This window comes from Coloeus monedula, assembly GCF_965178545.1.
Source record: "Coloeus monedula genome assembly, chromosome: 9".
Classification (NCBI taxonomy): domain Eukaryota; kingdom Metazoa; phylum Chordata; class Aves; order Passeriformes; family Corvidae; genus Coloeus; species Coloeus monedula.
Genome location: NC_138789.1, coordinates 5,683,984 through 5,696,145, shown reverse-complemented (window position 1 = coordinate 5,696,145; position 12,162 = coordinate 5,683,984). Strand labels below are relative to the sequence as shown.

The 12,162-nt window shown below is 46.5% G+C and overlaps 1 protein-coding gene across 15 annotated transcripts in view; it reads left to right on the top strand.

The window, feature by feature from the left end:
• The window catches only part of RGS8 (regulator of G protein signaling 8), a 41,085-nt gene that overhangs the window by 21,792 nt on the left and 7,131 nt on the right, over positions 1 to 12,162 (top strand). For 13 of the 15 annotated variants that reach the window (XM_082287446.1, XM_082287433.1, XM_082287435.1 and 10 more), the window contains 3 exons: positions 1,611 to 1,712; positions 2,595 to 2,659; positions 10,626 to 10,792. In XM_082287446.1, the coding sequence (XP_082143572.1) occupies positions 1,611 to 1,712; positions 2,595 to 2,659; positions 10,626 to 10,792 (334 nt within the window). The remainder of the gene's footprint in view (positions 1 to 1,610; positions 1,713 to 2,594; positions 2,660 to 10,625; positions 10,793 to 12,162) is intronic. The other 2 variants (XM_082287436.1, XM_082287437.1) reach the window with 1 other exon arrangement.

The window sequence follows — 12,162 nt, the reverse complement described above, 5'->3', positions numbered from 1 at the left end:
CTACCCCCGACCTGCTCTAATTCCCTGCTGCAGTCCCTTGATCTCAGGCATCAGAGGGGGATCTGAGCAGTACTGCAGTAATGCCTGTCACACCTCTTGCTGGGAAATTTGTGAGCAAACAGAGCAGGGAACAAAAAGCTGGGGTATAGGAGGCATCAGGAGAGGTACCAGAAGGATCCTGTGGTGGGCTCAGTGTCCACTCAAACACAGCAAGTCCAGCGGGGAATGTGGCATTCCCTGTGCTCTCATCTGGAGTTTGTGGAGCGTAGCATCCCGGGCCCATGGCCATGGGCCCGCAGTTGGAGGCTGTGCAACAATTCCCATGACTGAAGAGCTCCTGGTTTTTGTGCTTGTTAAACGCTGCAAGCTGCCTGTGTTGCACCAGGGAGACACTCAGTGCATTTAATTAACATTTAATTTGCTTTAAAATTACATTAAAATGTGCAATAATAGAAGCTCTCCGAAGGGTGGGAGGAGAAGGGGGAAACAGGCTCACTACAGATTGGCTCAGGCACTGGTGCTGAAGTGTTCTGCAAGAATTAGAGATGGAAGGGAAAAAATGCTGTACTTCTGCAGTCACAGAAAGTATTCAGCATCTGTTTGGCAGCAGGGCTTGGAGAAGGGCTTTCAGCTGCTCCAAAGTAGGTCCAGCAGCTGAGAAGTGGAGACAGGGTCACTAAATGCTCTTCCAGTGGTCCAGAGGAGAGAATGGCCTAGTTTGATATCCAGAGAATTTCAGAGAGGAGATGCCCTTGGGCTGGAGAGGCACATCACAGAGCCCATGCAAACCCATTAGGCAGCCCCTACTTGTTTTTGGGGAAAAGGTGATGCCAATCCTGTGTAATGCGTGTGTGTATTCCATTTCCCTGTCCCTCTGTGTCCCTGCCCATCCTGGGTTATGTAATGAAGGATGCTGTGGCTGCTGTCCTGGGAAGGGGTTGGGCAAGGACGCCAGGGGCTGGTGGAGGATCGAAGGCTCTGGGACTGGGCTGAAATTTAGAGGAAAAAAGCAATAAAGCCATTGTCTGCTTGGGTAAGCATGTCAGGAAACAGGTAGTTTGATCCTGCTTATGTAATCCTGAGTCTAAAGAAGATGCTTGGGATTGATCCTGGCTGGGAACTCACGGTTCTGCAGCTCACAGAACTCACAGGCTCACCTCGCAGGTGCTTTACTACCCCTCTCCTTCCTCCAGCCCTCTTCTGCCCTCCAACTCTGGTATTTGTGCTGTTTCTGGTGCTGCTGGAACGTGGCGACTGATTTCTTGTACTGCTGCCCATTGCTCTCCTCCCACACCTGAGCAGAGCAGGACTTTCCAAGAAACCATCCCAAAGCGTAGCCTTTCAAAGCCATTTTGCCAGCCAAGGCAGCTGAACGCCAGGTGTGGGTGAGCCTTTAGCTGTTCTGGTGCTGTGTTCACCCTTAGCATCTGCCTGGAGATGTCTCAGGGTCCCTCTCACACATGAGGGAACAAAGGACACAGATCTAGCACAGAGCCACTGAGGTTTTTTGGGGTTTGTTCTTTTTCTTTTGCCAAGCTGGCTAGACTTATAATCATCCTCTTCTTTGGTTTTCCCCTGCTAACACCCCTGCTTCCCCACCTCGACCACAGGAACAGAGGGATGAGGACTCGCCTGGGCTGCCTGTCTCACAAATCAGACTCATATAATGATTTCACAGCTATTCTTCCGGACAAGCCCAACCGGGCTTTGAAGTGAGTATAGCTGCAGCATCACTCCTGTCCTTCCCCTACCCACCCACCCGCTTCTCCAGTATTGTCTTGCTTTTGTTGTACTTTGTATAAGCTGTGACTACTTCCACAAGGAAAACAAACCAGCACTGATCCATCAGGAACAGCCTCAGGAAATACCTGGATCTTTGACATGAGCTCTGCCATGAGACAGGACATGCTCACAGTCCCTACTGCTGTGTGTGTGGGATATGTCTGCACCTATTTGGAGACATAATGTACACCTCTGTCATCACAAATGGAACCCTGAGCAGTTGGCTTGGTGTAAGAGGTGACCAGCAATTTCAGGTCATCTTCAGCTCAGCCTTATATTTAACACTGCCAAAATTCAGGTGAGGGTTTGCACTATGCTTGAGGGAGATGTTTCAGACCCTCCAGAATCCTGATTTGAGACGTGGGATGGGACTCATCTGATCACAAGTCCCTGCTTACACCTGAGCTAAGATCCCCTGAAAGGCAAGCGAGAGAAATAAACACTTCTGCAGGGCTGAGTTTCATTTCGCCTGACTTTTGGCTTTTACAATGTAAATGTCTGCATCTGAGCTTCTTCCCTGGGCCTCTGCTTAGAGTCAATGAGGAAAAATTGGTCCCTTTTTGGGTATGATTCACCTGGCCTATTTTACCTGCCTGCCTGGGGATATGAGATGAGCAGAATCCCTGCAGGTGCCTTGGTATCTCCTCACTGATTCTAGAGGGAGCCCAAGGTCACTTGGCTCAGTTCTACACTCTAGACCTCCAAAATCAGGCGAGAAGAATTCCAGCCTTCCTCGGCATCCTCATCAAACAGCTCCAGAGAGGATGAGCAGCCATGGGTTGCCCATAACTTGCCCCATCTTTTCCTTACAGAGGACTGTCAACAGAAGAAGCAACAAGATGGGCAGACTCTTTTGATGTCCTTTTGTCCCATAAGTGTGAGTAGAGATCAAATTCTTCTTTTATTTCCTCCTCTGCCCTTAACCCCTGTTGTAGTTAGGACAGAATGTGTGTTGCATAGCAGGGGCATGGTCCTCCAGAGCTGCTCACTCCCCAGCAGTCACCATCCTTTATAGGCACTAATTGCCCTCTGGATAAAAGGGCAATCTTTTGTGTGTTCCCTTCATGGCTTTGCTCCTGACCACAACTGCTAAAGCCATAAGCCCAAGGTGCTGCCTCTTCCAGCTTAGTACCCTTGAATGACTTGCCCTGTCGCAGAGAAATCACTTGCGGTCCCCCTGAGCAGAGCCTGATTTGTGGTTATCTCAGCAAACCTGAATATTTCACATCCAGAGACCTTATGCCAACCTATAAGCAGCACCCCCTGCTTTGCTCAACAGATTAATCCTATGAGTTCTGTTCAGCAAATATTGCTCTGCTTCACCAGCATTTTCACACTGAGAAATTATAAACAAGACAGCAAATTTCCCAGTATGGGTTTATTCATGGGCTTCTATTGGAGAATTAAACCCTAGAAAGTCAAGGTTGGGGAAAAGTCAACGTGGGTGGTGAACTGTTTTTTGGCAATAAGGAGCTGTCTGGCTTGCTTAGAGACCCAGGTTTTCCTTACATTTTAAAATATAAGTGTAGAATTATATTATTAAGTGAAGGGTGATTTTGCTAGGTTTCTACTGAGATGACAACAGTTTTGGCGGGGAATTAAGTGACAACTTTAAAGAGGCTGGCTGACCAAGGCAGGAAAAGCAGTATGTAATTTTAGCAGCAGTCTCTAGTTGAGATCATTGCTCTTGCAGCCAATAGGGGAAAAAATATATGGTGTAGCTAGGTATGACTGAGAAGGAACATTTCTTTTGTGGAAATTCAGAACAAGAAGGGGAAAATGCAAGGAGATTATAGGGTGCCTGTGGGATGGGAAGAGGGGACGGCAAGGATATTCACATCCCTGTTACCATCCTGAACTGAAACCCATTTCTTCTTCACCGGTGTAAAAGTAGAAGTTTTCTTTATTAGATACAGACTGTAGAAAAAGTGCTTGGATTACAAACCCCAGTGAATTTACCCACCTGTGTCCTGATGTTATATATTTCCCTCTTCAGCTGACTACTGCAAAAATGCTAAATCAAGCCTTAGTTCATAGGTAGAATTATTTTGTCCAGCACCCTCCAAAAGGGTGTCTGGTTTTATTAATAAATTTGCCTTTTGGAGTGATAAATGAATTATCAGGATTTTTTCCCATCTCTTAGAATGGAAAGTAATTCTGATAACTCTCTGGCACTGATGAAAAATATTCAGTTTCTAATGAAAAATATTCAGTTCCTAATAGCAACAGAAGGTGATCTTTAAAATTTAAATTAATCTTTTTTTATCAGCAGTCACAGTGACATTCATTGCCTGGTGATTGATGACACAAAATATTCTTGTTTAATAAACTACTTTCTAAAGGAATATTTTATAACTGCTCTGCACCTGAAGTTTCTGGAATTGCCAGCCTGGCAGTCAAGGGTCATAATGATGCAAATACAAAACATTCTGTTGAAACAGAAGTGTTATTTTAGTTACACTGGTTTAAAGGAGAGAAGAGCACATATTCATAGAATTAATTATATTGTATGAGCTGCATTTTTGCTGTTAGGATGTGCTGATGTTAGACAGATAAGAGAGCCTTAAGTGGCCAAAATCTGGGAGTAAATAAAGCTGTGCCTGGTCTGCTGGCATCTGTCTCTAGGGAAGCTGCCAGCAAATATTCTGCTTTTAGTGCCAAGATGAGGACAGAACTGTCCCAGTCTAATTTCCCTGTGACTGCTCAGGTGAATAGCATTAGCCAGGGAAAATTGGAATTCATGCCTGGGGGCATGGGCTAAGCACCAGCTGAGCTCGGGGAGAATCCCCCCCGGGACTCACAGCATCCACAGGTAGAGCATTTCTGCTTGACACATCTGTCAGAAACTGTCTTCACTAGATGGACAGTTCATTTATTTTGGAAAGAGGATTGTGATTTCAGGGGGTTGTGTGGTGCTTTCTGCTGCATCAGATGGTTTTGGTCCCTTCCAGCCAAACTGTTCTTCAGGGAAAATAAACCCCGAAGTGCTCAAGTGGGACTCAGTAGCTGGATGGAGCAGCTGCAAATGGGGCAGATCTTGTGGGCAGTATTGCAAGGGGTTGGACAATTGGTAAAATTGCTCCAAGGAGCAAGAATGTGGATCAGAGTTCCCTAAGAGGCTCTCCAAAGTGCCCAGGTGAGCAGGCTGCCCTCAGACATGCAGGAGGCTCACGGGGCTGCAGTACTCTGTTAGAAGGGAAAAACACTTCTTCCCTTTCCTATTTTCATGAGTCTCCAAAAGGTTTCTGAATGGAAGTGACCTGAGTAGGTGCCATGCATTTCACAGACTATGGAGAGTGTCATTACACCAGGCTGGCTGGGAATTTGAGCCACCTGGTCTAGTGGGAGGTGTCCCTGCCCATGGCAAAGGGGTTGGAATAAGATTATTTTTAAAGTCCCTTCCAGCCCAAACCATTCTGTGATTCTATGATCACCTTTGCCAGATATCCCTTGAAGTGTGATGGCCCTGTGGAGCTCTCCCTGATCTCCCCTCACCCTTCTAATGAATGACCTGTGCAGGTAATATTTGATCCTGACCTGCTGCTGTGGGGCAGCACCTCGAGTGGAGGATTAAAATCCCCTGGGATTTGAAGCAATTCTCTGTCTTGGGAGATTCCCAGGCTGGGTAATGCCCTCTGCATAGAGTGGTCTGATTTGGATTCATTCCCCAGCCATTCAAAGGATAATTTGAGTTGACTTTGACACGAGATTGTGAGTAGGAAATGCAGGAGGGCTTTCCCCACCTCGCTTTTGTACTGGCCCTGGGACTCAATTCCCTCATCCCTCCTGGAGTGAGCAGTGCTGAGCAGCAGGATGCAGCAGCTCTGCCTGCTGGCAGCCCCAGATGGATAGGTCAATGCAATGATACCCTAATTTCTTTTGCTAATGGGTGAAGCAAATCAACTTAGGAACCCTGGGGTCAGGCAGACAATCCCTATTTTACATCAGGAGCCCTGTCTGAGCTCACTGCCAGACGCACAGCATAGCCGTGTTCAATGGGGTCACTGCCAGAAGCACAGCATAGCCATGTTCAATGGGGTCAGGGCTTCTGAGCAAGCAACAGGAGAGGGGAGTCTGATCCTGCTCTCGTCAGGGAATTTAGAGAGTAAGAGGCAGACTGTATGCAGTATTTCCTTGGGTGCCCAGGGAGAAAGAGCAGTGTTTTAAACATGCATTTGGATTTTGGCATCTTTTCCCATTTTGTCCCAGAATGAAGGCTCCCAGGGAAGCGAGCTCAGCGTTGTCCCCAGAGTGTGAGTGCATGCATGTGAGTAACTGAGTATTACTCCCCTCGCTGTGCCTGTGCCCAGGAGGCACAAGCTGGCCAGCCAGATGAGGATTTCTTGTGACAGGCTGCTGGAGGGAAATACAAGCAATAGCATGTCTCATTCTACATCCCTCACGGGGCTGGACACATGGCTTATCATTTATCCAGCATCCAGCAGGACAGTCTGTCCTCAACCCTTTTCAACAAAGCACCCGACACCAAAAACCTTCCTGCTGAATTCCCACTTTTATCTCAAGGGTGATTTTTCTCCAGATTTTTTGTGATCTCTGTGCTCTTCCGCCGAAACTTTACTGTTGTTCTCCTCCTGTTATCTACACATTCCTTCACTTCCTACACAGCATAGGAATATCCCAACTTATTCCAAGTTCTTTCTAAGCCAGAACAGTATTAGCATTGTGCTGGTGACAGGTAGCTGAGATTAAAGGGAGCACTGCTCAGCAGCAGTGAGAGCACGTTCGTGTGCTGTGCAGAGCACTGTGACTTTGTCTCTCTAGTCCTGGACCCAACACGTTCCATGGATCCAATCCATCCATCCACCAGCCACAGGGACTCTACTCCCTGCGTGAAGTCTGGTTGCTGATGGGGTGAAACACATGCATTAAATAAATGACTGTTGATTGCTTTCTTGTTCTGACAGTGGCAGGTGCTTGGTTATTAGGCTGCCACTAATCTGGGCTCTTCCTCAAGATGGATCTTGATTTAGTTAAGACTTGTCTTGTGTTTTCTGCTCCCCACTTCAGTCCCTTCCTTCACAGCCCTTCTTGCTGGAAAGGATCCACTCTCCATCTCCTCAATGGGATTTCAGGAGTCCCTGTCCTCACATGGCCATTGAACTGCCTGGCACCGCCCATTCATAAAACAGAAATTCCTGTTATTGCATAACTCACAGGTGACCTGCAAGATCCTGAGTAATGTCTGAGCACTTAACAATCTCACCTGGCAACGCTCTTGTTCTTTCCTCAGTCAGTCTGAATGGAGAGTAGGGCATTTTGAAGCTTATATCTACACTGAAAAAGTAAAATAGCAAATGTCTGCTGCTTCTCCCTCAGACTCTTGACATTCAGTAAAGAGCTCTGTTTCTTTGCCTTCGACTTATCTGCTCCATCAGTATCGATTTCCTCCTTTGGCTTCAAGCAAAGGACTCTTGAGTCAAATTCCTGAATAACTGTCCAATAGTTGTCTTGAAGGGCTGTGCACCTACACAAGCACATCCTGTCCCCCTGAGTGGCCATGCCTTTGGGCCACAGGTTAGGGATTATCCTGTGCTGCTTCATCTGCAGACTTCTAATCCTGCTTTTAATTCCTGTGCTTTCTCTGTAAAGCATCCCCTTGGAATTGCACTCCAGGATATTTCAGGAGGTGAAATCTCTCTCCTGCTCATATCACACTGCACTCCAGTGCTGGTTGCCCCAGGAAAAATAATGTCCAGTTTGGCAGGATGAGCTTTGAAATGCTGATCATTCATGAGTGATCATTTCTTGATAGCCTTCATGTGCTGTGAAGGAGAGGAGGAGATTGAAGTCAACATCCAGGTGAAATTCCACCTCAGGTCGTGGCAGTTCCCATGCCTACTTGTCCTCCTGCCCTTTCAATCAGATTTGTCACTGTTCCATGACAAACTTCTGGCAGCGATTCCCCAAACCTGGCTGTTAGGCACAGCTGGAAAGGCTGGCAGGCAGTCAAGGGCTAAAGATGAAAACTATGGAAAACCAGGCAGTCAAGGATGACTGCATCCAAAGCTTCCTGTGCAAGGTCCTCACAGGTTCAGCCTCATCACTTGCAGCTCCTCAAAGGCTGTGAGGAGTGCATGACAGGAGTGTATAAAAAAAGCAGAGAACAGCCAGACACTACTATTTATCCATTCACTGTCTAAACTTATTTCAGGATATAAAGATGCTGATTGACATTAGAGCAGAAGGCAGAGCTCATAGAAACCTCCTGGTCCCAGGGGAACCTGCTGCAGCTGCTCTCTGGGGCAGGGCTATAGCAAATGCCTTTCTCTCCTTGTCAGTCATGACATTCCCTTTTTTTAGCAGACATTATATTTTGCAGGTATTACATTTTTCAGATATTGTATTTTGCAGTGATGATATTTTGCAGATATGGTACTTTCATGCAACTCTGCTATTCCTGCAAGTGATCCTCTGTCAGTGCTGGGACTCTGGGGCTCTTTTAGAGGAAAAGGGGGGGAAAAAAAGACCAGGACAGAGAGAGGGGAGCAAGATCTCAGCAGGGACACAGCAAAGACTGCAGAGACATAGCAGTGTGCTTGGGTGCTGCAATATTTAATGTCAAGCATCCTAGGAGCTGATAATATATAAAATGACATAGATCTTGAGGAACTGGAATTTTCTCCGTGTTTTGTTTCCTTCTTTCTGAAAGCCATCAGCCTGCAAAGACTCCCTGCCCTGTTCTCCGGTCCTTCCCTTGCTCTCACACAGATTAAATTCCTGTGAATTTTATAGGCACTAAGGGGGACACAGGTTTTGGAAAATGTTTCTGTGTCTCAGATTTCAGGAAGGGCAGCAGCCCTAAAACACCCCTCACCATGTTTATCTACCCATGGAGATGCTGAAAGCAGCCACAGGCAGGGTGATCCTGAGAGGTGCCCTGCTCCTGGAGATACCTTTGGCATTCTGCTCTGCAGGCTTCTCTGAGCTGATGTCACAATATTTCCCCAGGCTTGGACCCATAATATGCACTGTTATTTGGACAAGAGCCCCAGTTTTGTCCACTCTAGCAGTGCAAAACCCTGATCTCCTGAAATTGCTTGAATTAAGAAGTGTCAGGACAAGCTGGAATAATACAGCTGTTTCTGGGGCTGACAGAAGGAGGGAGCATGGCTGAGATGGGATGGATGCATTTATATTGCTGATAGCAGACTGCTGATAGAGCAGTCAGTGCACAGAGTCCGCTAATGAAGGAGCTTTGAGGAACCCAATGCAGAGAGGTTTAGCCTCTAATTTGGGCTTGTCTGGCTTAATATCTCTTCTGCCTTTCCCTTTGAGGATCTGGGCAGTCAGACATCTCCTTTGACTGACACTCAGACAGAAATAGGATTGTTTATTGCTGTTCAATACCCGGGGCCATTGCTTAGGGCTTGAGTCTTCAGCAGGTGCTGGAAAATATCTCCATGTCCTAAGTTATTGCCAGAAACAAAATAAGTAGGAAGAAGTTTAGAACATGCAAAGGAAATGCATGGCAGTGTTACATTGCCATAGATCTGTAGCATACATAGCATACACATATATACAGCATACAGGTAGCATATAAATAGCATATATATTATATATAGCATATAGATAACATATACAGCATATAGAAAGAACTGTCTGAATAGCCCATTTGAAAGATGCTAGGATTATACACAGGGATCTAGACAAGCTTGAGAAATGGGCCCATAGAAATCTCATGAGGTTTAATAAGACCAAGTGCAAGGTGCTGCACGTGGATCAGGGCAACCCCCAATATCAATCCAGGCTGAGGGATGAACAGATCAAGAGCAGCCCTGCCCAGAAGGACTTGAGGATGCCAGTGGATGAGAGGCTGGACATGCCTTGTCCTTGCTCCCTTTATCCTTTCGAGGAGTCTGACCTTGCCAAGTGCATCCCCAGTTCCATCAGTATTTTTAGACAGTTGCCGGGAAGTAGCCAGTGCTGACTCAAGAGCTTTCCAGTCATGAGCTACAAAACCCCAGATCCTATTGCAAAAGACCAGGAAGTGTTAGAAACATATTACTGGGAAAACAAAACAAAACAAAACATGAGAACCTAAATTTATCCCAAGGAGAAAGGCTATGTGTGAAGCCTTCAGCTACTTCAACTCCACTGGTGCCATTCAGGGAAAGGAAATAAAAAACAATGACTGCATCCATAAATAGGTCCAGGCAGGGGTTTAAGAGGACACAGATTGCCTAATAAATCTTTCCATATTTCCAATCTGCCCTGGCTGACTCAGATTGACTGAAATGTCACAATTGCTGAGCATTAGCAAATGCTAAGCACACTTTTACCACTGACTAGACAAGCCATAATTCTGCTTGTCCTTTCCCTCTACCCTTTATTGGAGCTGTAACAGACTCTCCAAGAGCTTTCCTCTCTTTAATTCAGAACTAAAAATGGCACCAGGCAATAAAGCAAGGTGACAGAAAACATAGGAGACAAGTCCACAGCAGCCATGTTTTATTAAAGGTTTTCCTTAATGACAGATAGGGTGTTACAAAGTGTTGCATTAACATGCACAAGATGCAAAGAGTTAAAGCTTGATAATTCCAAAAGTAACTTTCCAAAGGGTGGGTGTCCCAGTCTCAAGGAAAGTCTTTTGCCATGTTAGCTGGAAAACAGAATTTTCAGAATTACATCAAGTGATGTTTGGCTTTCTGGCAGCTCATGGGAGCCCAGTGGTGTAAGTTATGGACACATCCTGGGATTGCAGACCCTGGGAGAAAAACCAAATGGTCTTTGGTAGGTAGGGGTGGATGGAAGGGTGTCTGTGAAAGGAACACCTCCCTGCCTTTTTTCTCCTCCCTTTGTAACTCCCTGTGTCTCTCCTGCAGATGGGCTGGCTGCTTTCCGTGCTTTCCTGAAGACAGAATTCAGTGAGGAAAACCTGGAGTTCTGGCTGGCCTGCGAGGACTTCAAGAAGACGCGCTCAGCAGCCAAGCTGGCCTCCAAGGCCCAGCGCATCTTCGAGGAGTTCATCGATGTGCAGGCCCCTCGGGAGGTGGGTATGCAGCACCCCGGGATGGCACAGCACCCCTGCAGGCACTGAGCAGGGCCATCACCCCCAGCTGGGCTCGGGAGTGCTCTCCCTCCCTTCCTTCCCTCTCAGAGAGTAGCTCAGGAGGGTGGGAATGCCATCCTGCCTGCTACAGCTGCCTCAGCTCACGGTGACTCATCCCTGATGAGGGCAACTACTTTGATGATACTAAATTAGTCACAGCCAGGTAGTTCACCGGCAACCTCAACCTACATTTCCTAACCTCTCCAAGCTTCCCTAGAGCATTTCACAGTGCTCCTCTCATTTACTGTGAACCCTCGAGCAGGTTGTTGGGCTCATTCCTCAGAGGACACTTTGCATAGGACCATCCCACCAGTGAGTAACTTGTTGGCTCCCCAGGGAGGAGAGTTTATCTGCTGATTAACTCCCACCTCACTCAGACCTCCTGAGAGGTGTGAACAATACCTGAGCAAAAAGTGCAGTCACAACCCAGAGCCTGGGACTGTTAAATCCTCTTTCAAGCACTGACAGGCTGATGGCACTGTCAGATCCTGTGTCATGACGATTCTGGGTTGTGTTACTGCAATCACAGCACAACCAGAGTGGCTCTAACTGCACCCAACCCCTCCTGCTCCACTGCATGGGTGCCTGTCACAATACAGGTGTCTGTCAGGGACCCCAAAAAGGGCTCATTTTACTCCCTCTCCCAGCTAGGAAGGCCATTGCAAGGCCACTGGGAAGGACTCAGATTCACACCAAGGTGCGTGGGTATCTCAATGCCCACTGCTCTCCCATGACCATCTTCCTACTGTTCTTCAGGAATCTGGGTGAGATTTTAAAGACTGGAGGGCTGAATCTTGATTAGAAATGGGAATGCAGGTTGGATGGGGTCTTTTCTAAAATTTGGTTCTGTGGTGAAGTTTCTTTAGCACTGTTATATAATTTTAGCATGCTAGAATAAGAAATTATTAAGCAATGCAGAGAGCTAATCCATATTGCTGACCACCCACATTAAGGTGGACAGTTTTATTTTCCAAGCTCCTTCAAGTTTGGAGACTGAGTTAACAACAAATAACATCTTTTCAGCCATTTTTTCTTCCAGACAATAACCCTAACATGCTGATTGCTCTGCTAGGGAAGGAAGACAGGAAAACTCCATAGGCTGGCTTTGCAAACAAATGGCAGTCATAACATTATAGGGTGGTTTGTTTTTTCAAGCCTCTCCTCAAGATACTGTAATGTGAAGCTGTTATGGGAAAAATCAAACTATTTATTTTAGATCAACAGAGTTTAGAAACATTTAATAAGAACGTACTAATAGTTTAAACCCAGTTAAAAGTTTATTCACCCATATATTGGGCATGTAGTGAAGA